This window comes from Monodon monoceros, unplaced genomic scaffold (assembly GCF_005190385.1).
Source record: "Monodon monoceros isolate NGI ecotype Baffin Bay Population unplaced genomic scaffold, NGI_Narwhal_1 Super_Scaffold_11, whole genome shotgun sequence".
Taxonomy (NCBI): domain Eukaryota; kingdom Metazoa; phylum Chordata; class Mammalia; order Artiodactyla; family Monodontidae; genus Monodon; species Monodon monoceros.
Window position 1 is genome coordinate 132,394,736 of NW_021703767.1, and position 18,052 is coordinate 132,412,787.

The 18,052-nt window shown below is 46.9% G+C and overlaps 1 protein-coding gene across 1 annotated transcript; it reads left to right on the forward strand.

The window, feature by feature from the left end:
• The first annotated feature begins 101 nt into the window (after nt 1–101).
• On the forward strand, nt 102–11,476 carry EAF1 (ELL associated factor 1). Its single transcript, XM_029214559.1, has 6 exons — nt 102–540; nt 2,397–2,491; nt 4,306–4,442; nt 6,312–6,502; nt 8,163–8,396; nt 11,210–11,476. Exons 1-6 carry the CDS (start codon nt 102–104, stop codon nt 11,254–11,256), a joined length of 1,143 nt encoding a protein of 380 aa, XP_029070392.1. The 3' UTR covers nt 11,257–11,476.
• Nucleotides 11,477–18,052: the final 6,576 nt, after the last annotated feature.

The following is an 18,052-nucleotide window of genomic DNA, read 5'->3' on the forward strand; positions in this document are numbered from 1 at the left end:
GCCCCGTCATCAGTTCCTAGGTTCACCTGGAGGGTGGGGCCGGGCGCGCTGAGCCCTCAGCCAGGCCAGCCTCGGAAGCAAAATTTGGGAGCCACAGCGAAATGACCCTTCGTATGGACAAACCGCCCCTGAAGGTCTCGAGTCGGGTTTCTCAGGCGGAGTCCTTCTACCCTGACACCGCCCCCACCATTTCCGCTCCGGGCCCAGAAGTCCCTCCTCGGCGCCGGAAGTTCCGGAGCCCCGCTTCCTCAGAGTCGCCCACCTTCCGGACGCGGAGGCCAGGATTTGCTTCCGGCCGCGGGTGGGTTCCGGCTCGGTTCCCCGCGCGACCCGGAGCGCTGTCCCGGGAGCGCGGCTCCCCCGGACGCCGGTACCGGCAGCTCGGGCCGCGGGCGCGCCAGGAGGGCACCGGTGCGGGCGCGAGGCCCGGGGGGGCCATGAACGGGACGGCCAACCCGCTGCTGGACCGCGAGGAGCATTGTCTGCGGCTCGGGGAGAGCTTCGAGAAGCGGCCGGGGACCTCCTTCCACACCATCCGCTGTGAGTCCGCGCCCCCACGGTCGCCCCTGGCCGCCCTTAGCCCCTCCGGTGTCCAGGGAGCCCTGCCAGCGTCAGCTCCCTTCCTCTCAGCCCGGATCCGCCGGAACCTCGGGTTTTTCCCAGCTCACTCCCAAACCAGAACTTTACTACCTTCCCACTATTCCTTTGCCTCGTGGTACCGAACTCCTATTCCGAAGACCATTGGCCCCTTTTCCTGCCGCGTCCAGCCCTCCCGCGCACTGACGCTCCCCCTCTTATTTCTGAAAGGCTGCGACACCACATCAGGCTCCATATCTTTTCTGTAGCCGCCTTTCCGCCATGACCCCACTGGGGGTCTCCACGCTTCAAGGAAACGCTTGTTGTTTCCTCGGGATCCGCGTCCACTCCCTCCTATTCCATTCTCTTCTTCCCTGTTTTCCTCACTGTTCTTCCCTCGTCCGTTTTGGTTCTGCCCTCCCTGACGCAGTGCTTCATTCCCTTTGCAGCCCCAGAATCCACATCCTCTCTGTGCCTCCATCAGTCTCCCTCCTCAATGTCTCCATGCTAGCTTTTCGTGTGATTTTGATGTCTTTTGAGGTCACCTGGACTACCCCAATTTTTCCTCGGGACCAAGTCCTTTGTGGGTGAAGAATAAAATTAGGATTTGAGAGCCAGGAATAAGTTAGCGCTTGATCTATGTTTGGAAGCAGGAGCGAGCAGGCCTAAGGAATGCGGAGATAGTCATTATGCTGGACCTCCTTTTTCTCCATGATTACAGACCCTGTTGAGAGAGGGCTCTTCCACTCTGTGTCCTGGGTGAAGAATTGGCTGACTGAGCATCCCGCTGTGATTCACAGGCTCCTGGTTTCCCTTCCTGGTAGCCCCAGTGCTGGTTAAGACTTGTTTTTGTCAGAGGAGCTTCTCCTACACGTGACTCAACACCTTGGAAGAGGGTGTGTTAGATAATGCAGTTCTATCTTCCTGTGGTCACTTGCTGGGCCATTACTCTGCTTCCTACTGACAACAGGTCAGCCCTTTCAGAGGAAGGGTATTGGGAATATGATAAGAGCGTCATTTACTGAGCAGTTTACTGATTTGATGTTTTAGCAGAGTGAAGGGCAATGTGGAATGTAAATAAGACACTTCACAGAAGCACCTGGCCTGCGGTTTGAGGCAGGTTTGTGTTAAAAGGGAGTAAGGTGGCTGTTCATGCTGTGCTTTAACTGCAATTCAGAAACATGGGCAGGATTAACCTTTGGAAATACAGTTCAACCTTCTGCTCCAAACATCTACAGGAGTAATCCTTGTTAAAGTTATGGAACTGGAGTGTGGCAGATCCTAACTTTGCCAGTTCCTATCAAAATGAAATCAGCTTATATTGTGCTATGGCCTTTCATATTTCATATTGGGTTTTACAGTCACAGGATTTTAAAAATATGCTCTGTTCCTTTTGATCCTTATAATAACCCTAGTAAAACACCTCATTGTGGATAATAAAACATTAATTTTTCATCTGTCACTTGGCAGAAGGGGATAGCTTTGCTTAATAAAATGTTTTGTAAATTCTAGCCTTTTTTCTTCAAAATAATCCACTGGGAATGAGAAGAAAAGTATGTGGAGGTATAGATGAGACAATATTGTCCCAGAGCTGGTAATTATTGAAGCTGGGCGATGGTACACACAGCTCATGGTATTATTCTGTCTGCTGTTGTATATGAGAAGCTGTCCACAATGAAATAGCTTTCTGAAAAATTCTAAATGGTGTGTATTTTCCATTTATTTGAGTTATAAAAAATTTCAGTTCTTACATGGGAATGCCCTGCAAACCCTTAGCAAAAGTAACCTGGTGGATAAATGCTTTTTTCCTTTCCCTTTAGATGACTTTAAGCCGGCATCTATAGACACTTCCTGTGAAGGAGAGCTTCAGGTCGGCAAAGGAGATGAAGTCACAATTACGCTGCCGCATATCCCTGTAGGTTTTATCCCACTGTTGTTTTTTTTAATGTGGAATCACAGTGAACCCTCATATTCTCTGTTATTGCAATTTGATTTTTCTCCTATTTAAATATTTCTAGATTTCTGAAGTGCCAGTATAAGGGAAAAAGGAATTTTGGGGGTAGGGCAGGGTAGAATTCATGCTTCCCAGGTACTTGAGTAAAAATAATTCTTTGTCATTTTCCCCAAGCTCCCTTTTCCCCCATTTGTCCCAAAGTAGACAAGGTTCCTGTGTGGACACCTGGCCCCTCCCTTAGACACACGTAGCTTCCCACCAGCAGCTACAGAGAGAAAGGCCCAGGTGCCCTGCAGATGTAAAGCAGCAGCTTGGGAGTGCAGAGGGCAGGAGCTGGGTCGACACGGGTCGTGAGTCTGGCAAGGGGTGATGTGCAGGCTGGTGGTTTCAGCCAGAAACCAGAGGTGCAGAGCCTTCAGCCCATTTAGGGCTGAGGAACCCAGTTAAAAGCTGAATGGAGAAGCCTTGCCCGAGGCGGTGCTCTGATCGCAAAGCCCAAAGGATCAGAAAAACACTCTTAATGACCATGGGTCAGTGTATGTCCCAGCCCTGTCCTGGAACATCAGTTCTCGGTAACCAGTGATAGAATGAAAAAGCTCTGGACAGGGAGACCTGGGAAGCTTTGTGCTGGGGAAAACTTATTGTCTGCTAGTTCAAACTGCTATCTCATTACTTGTTGCCTTTGGCAAGTTCCATCATCTCCCTTTGGACCTTAGTTTCCCAAATGTAAAATGAAGAGGTTACATCAGTGGTCCCTAAGGTCTCTTCCAACTCTTAATTTTTACTGTATGAATAAGGAGTCAAGCAGCCAAGCAGTTTCTGATTCCATACAGAGGATTAAACGCTATATTTGGCAAATATTAATGACCACCTGCTGGGTGCTGGCTCACTACTAGGTACTGAGAATACAGGCTTGAACAAAACAAGCACGTTTCTTGCCCTTAGGGAGTTTAAATAAATATAAGAAAGCGTAGCACTTATTTTGGAAAATCTGGGAAGGCTTCCCTGAGGAAGTGACCTTTGAGCAGATTTGAATGTTGAATAATTAAAAGGGAAGGAGAGGGTGGGATGTTGCAGGCAGAAGCCCTGTTAAATCCCTGCAAGAAAGAGCTTGGGTCTGAGAGAAGGCCAGCTCCTTCTGCTCTGGAGCCTGCAGAGCCTGCGGCGAGTGGAGCCGGGCATGGTGGAAGGACCAGGTGGCTCGTTTAAAGATTTTCTTCTTTGGCCTTAGAGTGATGGGTAGTGATTCAAGGGCTTAAGCGGGTGAATGGAATGATGTACTTACTGTGAACCAGCCAGAATAACGAGCTGCCATTGGAGAATGCTCTGTGGTTACTTGGCATGGGGGGAAGCCTGGACTCTCCTATTACAAGGAAGTACGGAGGTCACTCACTAGCTTTACTACTTATAGTGAGAGCTCTTCTCAGTGTCAGACATGTAATGCATAATTTATGTTTCTCAGTTCACATTTTACCATTATTTGTAACATTTCCCAAATCCCTGGAAAAATGTACAGTAATTTAAAAATTTTATATTTATTTCTTGATTACTTAGAGCCAGTTGCACAGTCACAGATTCTTGCCGTATTGTTATTTCCTCTTTATTTTTGCTTGGGAAGCCAGCAGGAGTTAAAATACAAATTGGTTCATTCTGTTCCTTTTTGAGTAGCTCTGATAAAAGATGTGATGAGGTAAAGCCACCTGTAAATTCAGTTTTGATATGCATAACTGGTGTGTTTGGTTTGATTGTCTGAATTGTACTTTTGTGGCGTGTAGGGATCCACACCACCGATGACTGTGTTCAAGGGGAACAAGCGGCCTTACCAGAAGGACTGTGTGCTTATTATCAATCACGACACTGGAGAATATGTGCTGGAAAAGCTCAGCAGCAGCATCCAGGTCAAGAAAACAAGGTATGTGAAGAAGCAGATACAGATCAATGTGCCGTTTCTATAGATTTACATTATCTATTCAGTTATTTTATAAGGATGTGAGAACCTGGGTGCTTCGTGTTGTTGGCAGTCTCAGCAGCTCCACCTCTCTCTTCTCAGATAAGTCAATAAAATATTTTTTCCTCAAAGGCAATAAAGAGAGATAATGCTTTTAAGACCTGAAACATAGAAAACATTGCAGAAAGGAGTGTACTGTATGATTAAATCAGTTTTATTAATTTCATGATGGTTGATATAGTACCACCAAAGGGATAAGGTTTAAGTTTACAGACTTAAAGTTATGAAAGAATAATTTAATAATATATATTCTTGGGCTTCCCTGGTGGCGCAGTGGTTGAGAGTCCGCCTGCCGATGCAGGGGACACAGGTTCGTGCCCCGGTCCGGGAAGATCCCACATGCCGCGGAGCGGCTGGGCTCGTGAGCCATGACCGCTGAGCCTGCGCGTCCGGAGCCTGTGCTCTGCAATGGGAGAGGCCACAACAGTGAGAGGCCCGCGTACAGCAAAACAAATAAATAAATAAAAATTTAAAAAAAAATAATATATATTCTTTATTAGAGTGAAAACATTAAATTTTTACAAGGTACATTTGAGGTCATTATTACACCAAAGTAAAGCTTTGTCTATTATTTTTGAACAATGAGCTCTCTTTAATTTTTAATTCAACAGACATTACACGTGTCATGTGAAGCCAATTAGATTTTATTTTAAAGTCAAGTTTCATTCTGTAAATAGAAGTAACCCAGTGGTTCTATTTATATCGTGATACAATAATTATTGTCATAGAGTAATTAAATTTTAAAGAGAGTGTTTAATGTTTTTCTGTTTATGCTTCCTCAAACCATTTTTCTTTACTCATTCCACAAAAAGTAAAAGTACCTACCATTTATTGAGGGTACTTTATTTATTTATTACCACGTGCCAGGCACTGTGCTAGATGTTTTACGTACATTATCTAATCTTTACAAATAACTTTTGAAAAGGTAGTGTTGTTACCCTTACACACACACACACACACACACACACACACACACACACGACGAGACTGAGGATCAGTGAGATTGTGACTCACAGTGTGTTTGTGTTGATTACCTTCACCAACGAGGTGCTGCTCTTAGGCCTCTGAGAGCTGATGATTGTGGGAGTTTGACTTGCTACTCAGTGTCATCTGGGAACTAGCAGTATTTTATCAGGTGTTTGTTAGAAGTGCAGAATTTCAGGACATACTAAGTCAGAATCTGCACTTTAACAAGATCCCCAGGTGATCTGTGTGGACACCAAAGTTTGAAAAATGCTGAGCTAGTCCATTTACAAAAGAAATTGTTAATAGGTAGCATTTCCTTGGTCTGAGGTGGAGTGCTCTGCCTACCTGCCAGCAAGAGCTGGACTGTGATAAAATGAGCAAGCAGTAAATAGGTAATGGAAAAAATTGCTAACAGGCCAGTATTTCAAGAGCTAGTTTAATAACTCACGTGTATTTGTAACTTTATACTGCACACAAGGTGAATAGTTACATTTTCCGTTATTAAAATAGGTTCTTGTAATTGCACTATATCCCACCTCTGTGTCTTACCTGCTGCTTGATATAAAATGTGAGCTCCGTGAGGGCAGCGAGTCTGTTTTATTCGTCTCTGTGTCTCTGGTGCACGGTGCAGAACTGAAATGCAGTAGAATGAGTAGTTTGTGTGATAAAATTAACAAATACCAGTATTTTGAAGCTGTCTGTAAAGAGCCTGGGCTTCTGCAGAGACTTCCAGGTGCTTGGTAAACGAGGCAAACCTGAGAACCACTGTTCTTGCCTCTCCAGTTTAAAGTCTGTATCTCATTTCAGAGCTGAGGGGAGCAGTAGAATCCAAGCCCGAATGGAACAGCAGCCTGCGCGTCCCCCACAGCCATCACAGCCACCACCGCCTCCGCCACCTGTGCCATTCAGAGCTCCAACAAAGCCTCCGGTTGGACCCAAAACCTCTCCCTTGAAGGATAACCCCTCACCTGAACCTCAGCTGGATGATATCAAAAGAGGTAGAGAGCATTTTCTGGAGCCATGGTAGCAACTTGGAGGAGGGTATTGATGTTTTTGTGGAGATCACGAGACCACGTACACGGCGGCGTGGGCATTCTCCACCATCGTAACAGTTTCCGCAGGGCCCGCCGTTCCACAGGTGATGGCGGGCAGGGTGGGGCGGGCCGTGGAGGCAAGGTTTACCACTTGGCTCGTTTGACAAGGGAGAGTCCGGGACAGTGACCTGAGCTGTGGCTGTCTTTGCAGCTTTCTGCTTAGAGGCCTGAGGCTTAAACAAGCCTGCCTGCCATCTAAAGGTCCATACGGCACACCTTTTAAGGCTTTGAAAGAAGAGAATTGCAAGGTACTGGGGGTAAAAACCAAGTGTGCCAATGTTAGTATAGTGTCTAGGTTAAGTTCCACGACCACTGCTTTGTATTAACAAAAGTGCGTAAATATGATAGCGCCTGGGACACTGGGGACGCTGGCCTAGAAGGACTTAGAGGTCTGGTCAGGCTCTCCAAGGTAAAACCAAGACAGAGGCACTCACCTTGGCTGTCTCCCCCCCACACAGTGGATGGTTTTAGTCCAGACACTTAGAAAGTTATGAAAGTAAGTGTTATATTTCATATTTGTGAAGTTCTGTGAAACAAAGTTAAACCCATAACAGTAGTAAACAGGAAAAGATAAAAAGTTGCCCTTGGGAAGTTTGCCTTTTCCACCCTGTGGAAATACTGTCTTTTCACAAACAAGATCACTCTCTGCGTGATACACAGTTCTTAAGCCTCTGGATTTTTTTTTTTTTTTTTTTTCCTCATGGTTATTGGAATGCTGTCTATGGAAGTTTTCACTTTAGTCGAACAGGAATTGGACCATGACAGGTTGTTGTTGCCAGTTATGCTTAAAGAAACCATAGTCATTTAAGGCCTCATGGTAGGTTTGGACAGGAAGATCTGGCATCTTCCTTGATGTAGCCTGTGGTGAGTCACTCACATTAAAATGGTCAGGTAGAACATGTGTTTCCTTCCCTGCTTTACATTTATTAACATTGCGGTACCTGAAGGCAGGCTGTAAGTCAAATGTGTAAAGCACAGAGGAGGGGTGTCGTCCCGCCATCTTTCTTCAGCCACCACGGCTCCTCCTGCGAGCCTTGTTTACCTGTGGAACGTGAATGCTGGAAAGGCCCCCAGAGGCTGTCTGCTGTGGCCCTTCCTTTTTCCGGAGCATCTTGGAAAATTCATTGCCTTCCACCTGGGTCTCCCTGCTGGTTAGAGGTGGATCCAGAGCAAGAGCTCAGACCTTCCAGTTCCTGGTCAGGTATTTTTGAGCCCATGAGCAGAATGTTGCTCTTCTCTTATTTGGTGTTTAATCCCATAATTCATAATTCTTTTTTTTTAAAGTAGATAAAGGCAAAATAGACTTAATTCATTTCTCAGAAGAATCATTATCCTGGAGCAGTCTGCTTTTTGGTTATTTTGGGTGAATTAAATGTTTCCATTGTCTCTCTGGAGATGTGTTAGATGTTTTTGTTTGTTGGTTTTGCTTTGGGTCATTTTGTTTGTTTTTAAAGACTCAAGAAGCAGTATTTCATTTTCAGTTATTCCTCGTTGCTCTTGGTTTTGCCAGCTTACTGTTTACAGAGGCTTGATGCACTGACCCCCGTCCCGTCATTTATTCCAGAGCTGAGGGCCGAGGTGGACATCATCGAACAGATGAGCAGCAGCAGTGCAAGCAGCTCCTCAGACTCCGAGAGCTCGTCAGGAAGCGATGACGACAGCTCCAGCAGTGGAGGCGAGGACAGCGGCCCCGTGTCCCCTCCGCAGCCGTCACACCAGCAGCCCTACAACAGCAGGCCGGCCGTCGCCAACGGAACCGGCCGGCCGCAAGGAAGCAACCAGCTCATGTGCACCCTCAGTAAGTGCACGCTCCCGCTTCTGGGCCGAGGCGGGGGCTTAGGGGTGGGAGAGGGAATGTCAGGCCAGAGCTGGAGCTTCTTTTCATCCTACACCAGAGTCTATAAACCTAACGGTACTTAAGGCATAAGAAAGGGTCCTGACAAAGGCAATTTGAAGCAGAAAAGAGTAAGTTACCAAACAGTAAAAAAAGAAAAAGCACAAAACTAGAAATCTGTTCCATCTCTTTTCTTTTCCTTATTGGCACAAATTAGGTTTTGTGAATTCTGGAAAGTGTTGAAACGTGAGCCGCAGGGCTCTGTACTTTCGCATATACCAGGCTTTAGGGGTGCCGCCTGCCCCCACCCAGTCCCCCACCTCCAGGTTTTATACAGTCCTGAGAGCCCAGTGCCATCAGAGTGCGGTATCCCACAGCCCACAGAGTTGGGAACCTGTGCCCTTAGAAGGTGTTTGGCGACCAGCTAGCCTTCGCAGGAGGGAAGGGAGGGACATTATAGCATCTGGTGGCTTTGAGTGCAGTTGGTGGTAAAGCAAAGCAGGGGAGAACAAAAACAAATGTCTTTGTCTTGGAGGTGGGGAGAGTGCAGATTCTCTGCGCCCTCCTCTCTCCTGACTCCCTGGAGTTGGATGTTCTCTTCCGGTCTGACTTCTGTGAGGAGGCTGGAAGGTCAGGAGGCAGTGGCGGGGAAGCTAGCCTAGGTAACCCTGCTCCTGTGGGCCGGGCAGAGGTCACTCTCAGCTCCACACTGTAGACGTCATGTAAACCCCTGAGGTGAGGCCCGGCCCCAGCCTTGTAGGGCGGTAAAGAGCATCCCTGGCCTCTACCCACTTAGGTGCCGGAGCACCTCCTGCTTTCCTCCAGTGTGTCAACCCAGAATGTCTCCCGGCATTGCCAAGTGCCCCTGTGACGTTGGAATCAGTGCCAGTGGAGAACCACTGTGCTGGGCCTTGCTCTACTATCTGAGTGAGTTCAACACTTTTGTGACGTCAGTTAAGGCTGTTATCTGCTATCCTGTTAACACAGGCCCAGCTTCTGGATAGCAGGGTATACTTGATGCTCTTCTCAGTTGGCTCGGGAGAGTAAGTTTCACACTGCGAGTTTGGAATTCACAGTGGAGAACGACCAGACAGCTACTTGGCTATAACTCAGCATCTTCATTTTGCCCAGTCAGTACTAAACTATTCCTTAGAATAAAAGAGCCAAAAATGGCTCAGTGCTTCTTACTTACCTACCAGCGCCTTAAACTTCTGTTAGCTCTTCATAGCTCCAAGTCCTCCTGGCCTGCAGCTCTTCCATGGCAAGACCTTAATCTTTGCATACCTCATATACAGTAAAGTACTGGAGTTATTTAAACCAGGATCGTCAACTGGAACCAATTTATAAGCCCTAAAATCAGTAAATAGCGCAACTTTGGCAAACCCTAATGTGAAAACATACAGAGTAATGATAATATTGTTTTTCTGAATGGTAATGTGTATTATATCTTCTCCCCCCAAAAAAAACAAATGGATCAGTTTGAACCTGGGTCAAATTGATTGCATAAGAAATTTCAGAACTGGGATTTCAGCTCCATTACACTGACCTGTTTATGTGCATGTCACCTTCTTTGTAAGTGATGGCGCTTAGCTCTGCTGATTGGAGGTTGTCAGCTGGTGTTGATCCCATCGCCTTCCCCACGTCTAGAGCAGCAGATGTCACCTTTTTTGGTCTCAGACTTCTTTATGTCGTAAAACTTTTGAGGACCCCAGAGAGCTTTTGTGTGTGTAGCTTATATCTATCAATATTTACCATATTAGAAATTAAAACTGAGAAATACTTAAAATAGTAATTCGTCTAAAAGAACAACAGTAAACCATCACCTGTTAAGAAAAATAACATTTTTATGAAAAATAAATTTTCAAAATAAAAAAATTATTTAATATGAAGAGTAACATTGCTTTAAAAGTTTGCCAATCTCTTTAACATCTGGCTTAGTACAAAGCTGGATTCTTACATCTGCTTCTGTATTCAATCTGCTGCCGTAAGTTGTTTAGGTTGAAGTATATGAAGAAAATGTGGCATCACATAGATGTGTAGTTAGAAAAGAGAGGCCTTCAGGTCGAATCCTACTGAAAGGGTCTCAGGGACCCCAGGGTTCTCAGAACAAACTTTGAGGAGAGGTGGCCTAGAGATTAGTAATCCAGAAATACAGAAGTTCACTTTTCTTCTTTTCCAAGTGGTATCAACTGGGGTCCTGTTATTCTTATCATATTAGATAGGAAAACTTACATTCTTCACTCCTAAAACCTAAATGTCACACACTGGACAAAACTTTGAGGCTTTATAGAGCTCATTAGTTCATATTTGTGGTATAAGGTAATGTGAAGATTCTGGCCAGAGGGGTCAGGGGGGTACTGGATTAGTATATGAGTGGTATGCACAGTATAAATAGTATTCAGCTTCCTTAACAGGAAGCCCAACTTGGTATTATTTTCACTTTTATAAAGCAACTTAATATGAACAATTCTACTAGACAGTGAGTCATTTATAAATATTTTTTGTTATTTATTGACACATGTATGTCTAGCCTATCCCTCCCCTGTTTTATCCCAGAGAGCAGTATTGCTGTGCTTTGCAGATACCAAAAATAGCAATTCCTTTAAAACGTTGACTGCACCAGTTCTGTCACTGAGCCAAATCGGTTTTCCTCCCTAATTAAATGGAACTGGCCTGGTTTTACTGTAGTGTGAGAGCCCAGGCAGTCAACCAAAGAACCGTGGGGAAGTCATTTTTAAATTGGGTACTTTGGGTTTGATTTTGTTTTCTCTTTATAGGAAATGACTTGCAGTTGAGTGAGTCTGGCAGTGACAGTGATGACTAGAGCCGGATCTTTTAAAATCAACTTTTTGTGCACAGATCTGCTGCGAGACTGGGCTGCTTTAGCGTGGAGTCCACGCCGAGAGGAAAACGTGAGGATCAGTGACTGTAGGAGGAGTTGGAGGCTCTGGAGCGCTCAGATGTGCATGTCTTTAACATAGCGGTGATGGGTGATTTTCTCGTGTAATTTTTGAACAATGTCACGTTTCAAAGTTTTAAGTAGATCTATAGCAGAACTAACAGAATTATATCTCTTATTTGGTTAACACTGTTAATGAAAAACAGACAAATGTGCCCTGGTTTAGGTTACTCAAAGGCCATTTCTTCACCTAGCCAGTGATCCAGTTGTAAACCTCAGCAGCCACCAGCTTGGCCAAACGGTCTGCACCAGTGAAATGAAACAGTCTTTGAGGGGTGGGCAGGGAGGGAAACCTCAAACTGCAGCATAGATGCATGTTTAAACCACTTTCAATTATTTGCACAAAGTGGTGAGGAAGTTCTGTCTGACCCAGCCTGAGAAGCCTGTGTAGAAACGGACTTCAGGATGGAGTCCGAGAGGGTCAGCTGGGGGGACCTCAGAGCCCTGCTGGCTCAGCCCCTCGTCTGCGCAGTGCTGGTTTAGGGCTAGTGTCTTGCCCCCGGTCCGGGCTTTTCCCACCGCTCCCGCCCCTGAATCTCACTTACTAGAACCAGAGATTCTAGTTAAGTACACATGGGACTTAACAGTTGTGCAATGGAGCTTTTATTGGATTCCAAAAGGAAGAAGTGTTGGCTACTTCTAGCCCCAGTTTAGATCCAAACAGTCCCTAAGTGCATGAGGCTAGGGGAGCAGATTAAACCAGCAGCCGCTGTGCTGAGGCATGTGACTCGATTAAGTTGAGGCTTTTAGTTCCATGTGGATCCATAGTGAGTGTGTTTCTTTCAGTAGGTTTCACTGGGGGACTAGGAATGGTAGAGAGGTGAGGTGAAGAAGCCTCTTTGAGCAAATGAGCTGGCAGCCGGTTCCGGACCAGAATCTGGATAGGAGTCGTGCAGTGTGAAACGAGCACGTGTTTTGATAAGGTTTTTCTGTTCATGCTTTTGTACCACTCTTTGTGCCTGACTCCCAGACTGATTTGTATTTATTATATGCAGCTAGAAGAAAGTCACAGGTTGCCTTCTGCAGTGTGCAGTTTCCAGATGAATCTGTTGTTGCAGGAAACTGGTGACTAGTAAATGTTCCGTATGCAGCAAATGTGTGATAAGTCGTCCCATAATTAGTATGGAGTAGCCCATTTCTGTAATTTGAATGACTGTGTCCTGAGAAATTTCTGTCTCCTTTGGTTCAGTGGTATAAAGAACATTAAGAGTGATTTTTCTTCCTCGAGGTGGCCTCTCCCTCCCCAGCTAGTGGAGGGAAGCAGTCTGGACCTAGAAAGAAATTAGATGATCCATGGTGGGGGCTTAGAGTTGAGCCTTGCAGAGTCACCTTTTAGACCCACACAGTGACCCCAGTGAGCTGGAGAAGGGGGCCTGGCAGCACGCTCACGCCACTCTGCCAGGTGCCACTCAGGGGTCCACGCCAGTGCCCTGTGCTGGGTTCTCAGCCTGTTAATGAGACTTCAGTGGATTTCATGGCATGTAGGAACTTACTTATAATGAATTGATCATTACGTTTTAATTCCTTGGTAATGAAAGCTCAGGGAAGCCAAAAGGTCATGGTTGGGAGACTTGAATTGCTACTGGATGTGAGAATTGTTTCACTGCTCTTAACTTGCTCGCTGGGGCAGGTTCCAGGAACTTGAACTATAAATATCTATTTAAGCCTCTCTCTTTTTTTTTTTTCCCCTCCCAGAGTCTTGATATATGTAGACAAAACTGCGGTTTGGGGCCTATCGGGTCAAGATGTTTGTTTCTATAGGAAGTGCTTGCAGGTGGCAGTGGGCTTGGTGAGTTAGGCTCGCTGAGCTCAGACCCTCTCCCCATCATCCATCCTGCCCGGCCCTGCACAGTGGTAACATCTGCTAGCACAGCTCCCGTTTTGTTCTCTGCACAAAAGCGTTTGGCGGTTCCCTCCCCAAGCCCTCCAGCTTTACCCAGCAGAGTAAGGAATCTTTTCTTTTTGGAAATGAAGAATCTGGCCTCGTAAACTACTTCTCACCAGTGCCCTCCTGCCAGCCAAACTGGACTTGTTCTTCCTGCCTCCGTGCCTTGTCACTCTCCCCTCCCCCAGCCCCACTCAGGGGTCTCTGTGGGTGCCCCCTTCATGGACTCCTCCTCTGTTGGTTTCACCAGCTGGAGTACTGTGTGCACACACGGACCTTCCTCTTGCTCGAGCTCTGGTTGGTGTGAACTCCTTCAAAGCAGGCACCGTCGTGGTCATCTCTGTTCCCTGGAGGGTGCCCAGGAACAGACCTGTAGATGCTCACAGCCTGGTGGGAAGGGAGCAGAGAACCAGCCAGTGGAGCACAGAGGGCAGATGTAGAGGAAACATTCCAGGTGTTTGGAGACAGCTGGAAGCTATCCATGCTGATTTTCGTGGTTTTGAAGTCTCTAACTGAGTTGTTAAAATTGCCTTTTCTTTGTTCTGTGTAACGTCTGCCACGCTGTGGTTCGAACGGCGAGGTGTGAAGACTTAAGTCCGAAGCACCTGAGGAGCCATGGCAAGCAAGCCACAGTAAAGATTTGGGGAAACTTAACAAGCTAGAGGTTTCTCCTGATGCCACTCATTTCTGTAGCAGAGTCATATTTTTCTATGTGTGGTATTAATATGTATGTGCTTCAGTGGTGGGAAAACTTGAAAATTCCAGAATCCTTATTACATCCCTATTTGAGAGGCTGGTTAAGTAGGGTGTGGTGCGGTGTGTGTGTGCGTGTGATGTATTTATTACATTATTTTGAGAGAGTAACCGTCTGTTATGTGGATATACATTGGGTACAGCCAAATTGAATATTTCCATTTGGCGAGGAAGGTAGGATTCATGAAACTCAGGCCTTAACCAGTAGGCTGGATGACAAGACCAATTGAAGCGTTACGAAATGTCTTTTTGTTGCTCCTGTTATCTTTGTCTTGGGTTCATTGTCTCATTCTTTAATGATTATTAAAATCATGTGCCTGAAAGTTTATTTTGCTTGATTATGAGGTAGACATGCACGTTTATATTTATGTAAAGTATTTGCTATAAAGTGTTTTTGGTTTATTCTCTTAAAAGATCACTATATTTAAGTAAAAAATGAAGGTCAGCAATACACTTCATGTCTTGGTGGGTTTTATTTTCTTACTAGAAATCAATCTAGGAATCAGTGAAAAATGTAGGGTTCTTTTAAGAATCCTTTGTGCTTAAGCCTAATTACCTAAATTGATTCCCTTTTAATTTGGTGTTTATGATCGTTAGGATGTACACTTCAGTTTTAAAAGGTGTGAAGTTCAAAACTAAAGGGTGGCTTTAGCAAGGCACATGGCACCTGAGGCCTTTTTACTGGGTCTGGAAAGGCAGGCTTTTAGCTTTGGGTCTGGGAACCATGCAGGGGTATCCCTAGACATGTATCCTAGTCATTTAGCTCGCTAGAGTCCTTCCACCTGGAATGCCACGCTGCACAGAAGGACACGTGTACACCTCTGACCCCCAGTCAACACTCACAGTCTGGAAATGGTCCTGCCTCCTGCTTGCCCTCCGCACCTTGGATACAGCGACGCCCACACCTATCTTGTGGTCTTGGCGCCCGGATAGCTGTAAATCCCTACGAGGGAAGTGACCATGTTCCTTTTAAATTCTCTGTGGCGTCTTTTACCTATTGGGTGCTCAGTAGATTTGGATTGAAGACAATTACGCGGTCGGAGAACTAGGCCAGGAATCCTCTGCTGCTTATCCTGTACCCGGCTCCCTTGTCTTCCGGTGGAAATGGGAGACTTGAGCCAGGACTCTCAGTGGGGAAGCGGTGGTGCATGTCCATCGCCTAAGGGACTGTTGATCCTCAGGTAACTATTGCCACCACAACAGTGTGTAACAAACCATCCCAAAGCTTGAAGCTTAACACAATGAGCGTTTATTCTGCAGTTTAGGCTGGACGTGGCTGGACAGTTCTGGTCTTGACTGGGCTCCTTCCTGTGCCTGGGATTTGACAGGTTTAGCTGGTCTAGGATGACCTCAGCCCTCACAGCTAGGGCAGCTCAGGTCGACTCCATGTCTGTCATCCTCAGCAGCCTGGCCTGGGCATGTTGTCACAGCAGAAGCTGAGGAGCTAGATGAGAGGAGACTACCCCGTCACAATTGCTGACATCTCATTGGCCAAAGCGAGTCACAGGGCCAAGTTCAGAATCAAGGGGCTGGTGGGCAGATACACTCCAGCATTCGATGTGAGGAGTGGCAAAGTTCTTTGGATCCCGGGAGGTGTGGGAATTGGGGCAGTTACTGCAACCCATCTGCTGCCTCCATGGACCCCATGTCTCCACCTTGGTTGAGAACCCTGGGCTGCATGATCACTAAGGCCCCTCGGGGCTCTGGCTTTTCTCCTGGCCAGAGGGATAAAAGTCCGGAAGAGGTAAGAAAGACAGCTTTGTGTTCGTGGTTCCTGCAGAGGGCGCCAAGCCCAAGCCAATGACTCCTCTAGGCGGGCACTTCACTCTGTACACTGCGTGTAGTTTGCTAACCTACCCTTTCCAACCCAAAGCACCACTCTAGTTACCTATTGCTAAACGACAAACTGCCCCGAAACTTGGTGGCTTAAAACAACCACCATTTGATCTGATGGAATCTTTTGATTAAGAATTAGGATAGAGCTTGGCTGGGCAATCCTGCTTCTTGTGGCTTCAACTGAGGTCACTCAGTTGGCAGATGGGCAGGCGTGGCGAGTCCAAGCTGGCCTCACTCACGTGTCTGGCGCATGGTGGGTGGCTGGAAGCAGGCTCATTTGGGGCCATACATGGCCTCTGTAGCAAGGCCATCTCAGGGAGGCCATCTTACACGCTGGCTGCCTCCCCCAGGACAGGTGTTCTGAAAAGCTGCATGGCCTTTTATGACCTAGCCCAGAAGGCACAGGCATCACCACCGCAGCGTTCTATTGGTCAAAAGCTCACCTAGATTCAAGAGGAAGGGACATAGACCTCCCCCCGGCTTTAATGACGAGTATAAAAAAGCCACCCACCCGAAGTCCCCAACTGTCTTCCCTGTGCTTTTTGCCTAGTCTTCTGCAGTTGTTCTCAGATGAGACATCTCCCCAGGGCAGGCTCTTAGATCCCTGGTCTAGCAGCATCAGCATCCCCTGGGACCTTGTTAGAAACCCAGATTTTCAGGCCCCACCCCAGACCTGCTGAGTCAGAATGACAAGCCCTTCGGGGTCATTCTGATGAACCCTAAAGCTTGAGAACCACTGCTCCAGGACACAACACCCTTGGTGAGTCTCAAGTGATGACCCATGACCACGATGACTGCCTTGAACTTCCCATCTAGGTAGGTGTTGGATGAGGGTGACTTGGGGTGGGGCACCCATGGAGTGTGGTTCTGTGTATGGGTTGGAACATCAAAGACAAAATTCATCGTTGCCTTTGAAGAAGTTACTGGGGGCAGAAGTTCACTGTGACGTGGGCCCCTTTACCTTCCTGTGAAGGGAGTGGGGCAGGGGGAAGAGAGGGCAGGGGAAATAGCTGCTTCCTTTCTTTGGTGAGGTTTCTCGGAGACTTGTCTAAAAGTCCGCCGCCTGGGGCTGAAAGGAACTCAAATGAGCCACAAGAGAGAATGCCCCTCTGATACAGGCAGTGTGAGTCCTCTTCCTCTATTTCTTGGGCAGGCAGGTTGGATGAGGTGGGATGGGGAATCCTTAACTCATCCCTCTTGTGTGGTTTGCACCCCTCCCAGAGTGGTTAAGAATGAATATGCGGGTGGGGGACCAGCCCACACCCTGGACCCTCTGTGCCCATGGTGGTAACTGGGCTGCTCTAGTGTAATAATCTCCTTGGTGCATCGCCAGGGGCCTTGAGCTGTGTGTGAGCCCATTGCTACCACACAAATGGAAGATCTGCGTTTCGTTGAAAATTTAAATTGGTTCACTCCACTACAGAGGAGGGCTGGGGCAGACAACCCAAGTAAAGCAGTCACTGGGGTGTAAGCTGGCCCACTGATTATAATGAGGTTTGGAGAATCTTAAGCAATTTGACCCATATGTGCCCTCCACACCCCTACCCATTAGGGTGATGGATGGACCCATGTGTCTGCCCCAAGACGCTCAGAAACTTTGTCCTACCATCTTCCCAGGCACTGGTTCCTATATCTCAGTTACCAAGTTCCCTTCAGAGACCTTACTTTGCTTACAAGTTTGTCACATTTGCCCCATTCCTGCTCCCCAATATATCCGGTCCAGCAGCCACCCCTTCCCCGCACAGCCTATATGCTTCTGGCAAATCCCCAGGGGGTGGGCTAAGGGCAACCTTAAAACCTTTGCCACCCTGGGTTCAGGAACCCAGCTGTGATCTGATCAGCAGGCAGCGTTCTGACAACAGGAACCGGTTCACGAATGGGCATGTGACCCAAAACATGCCAACAAGGCTCAAGGCAAGATTTGCTGGGGACTCCTGGGGGGAAAAAAACTCCTTGAGAGCCACTGGAATAGATGTTCTCTCTGCCTGTGGACGTTACAAGGTCCAGATGTTAGCCTGAAACTGTAGTAGTCAGCTTGTGACCACCCTAAGGACTGAATTAACAGGAGAGATGCAAATAGCTGAGAGGCTAAAGCAAGCCGAGAAATGGAGTGGAAGCCTTGATTGAACCTTGCCTGATCGCCACTCCACTCCTGGAACTTATGAGTTATATGAGCCAATAAATTCT

Bases quoted from the DNA above. Each gene is read 5' to 3' on its own strand.
- EAF1 (XM_029214559.1), top strand. From the start codon at position 102: ATGACCCTTCGTATGGACAAACCGCCCCTGAAGGTCTCGAGTCGGGTT. The intron at 4,443-6,311 runs GTATGTGAAGAA...ATCTCATTTCAG, and splicing joins ATCCAGGTCAAGAAAACAAG to AGCTGAGGGGAGCAGTAGAA. The intron at 8,397-11,209 runs GTAAGTGCACGC...TTCTCTTTATAG, and splicing joins CCAGCTCATGTGCACCCTCA to GAAATGACTTGCAGTTGAGT.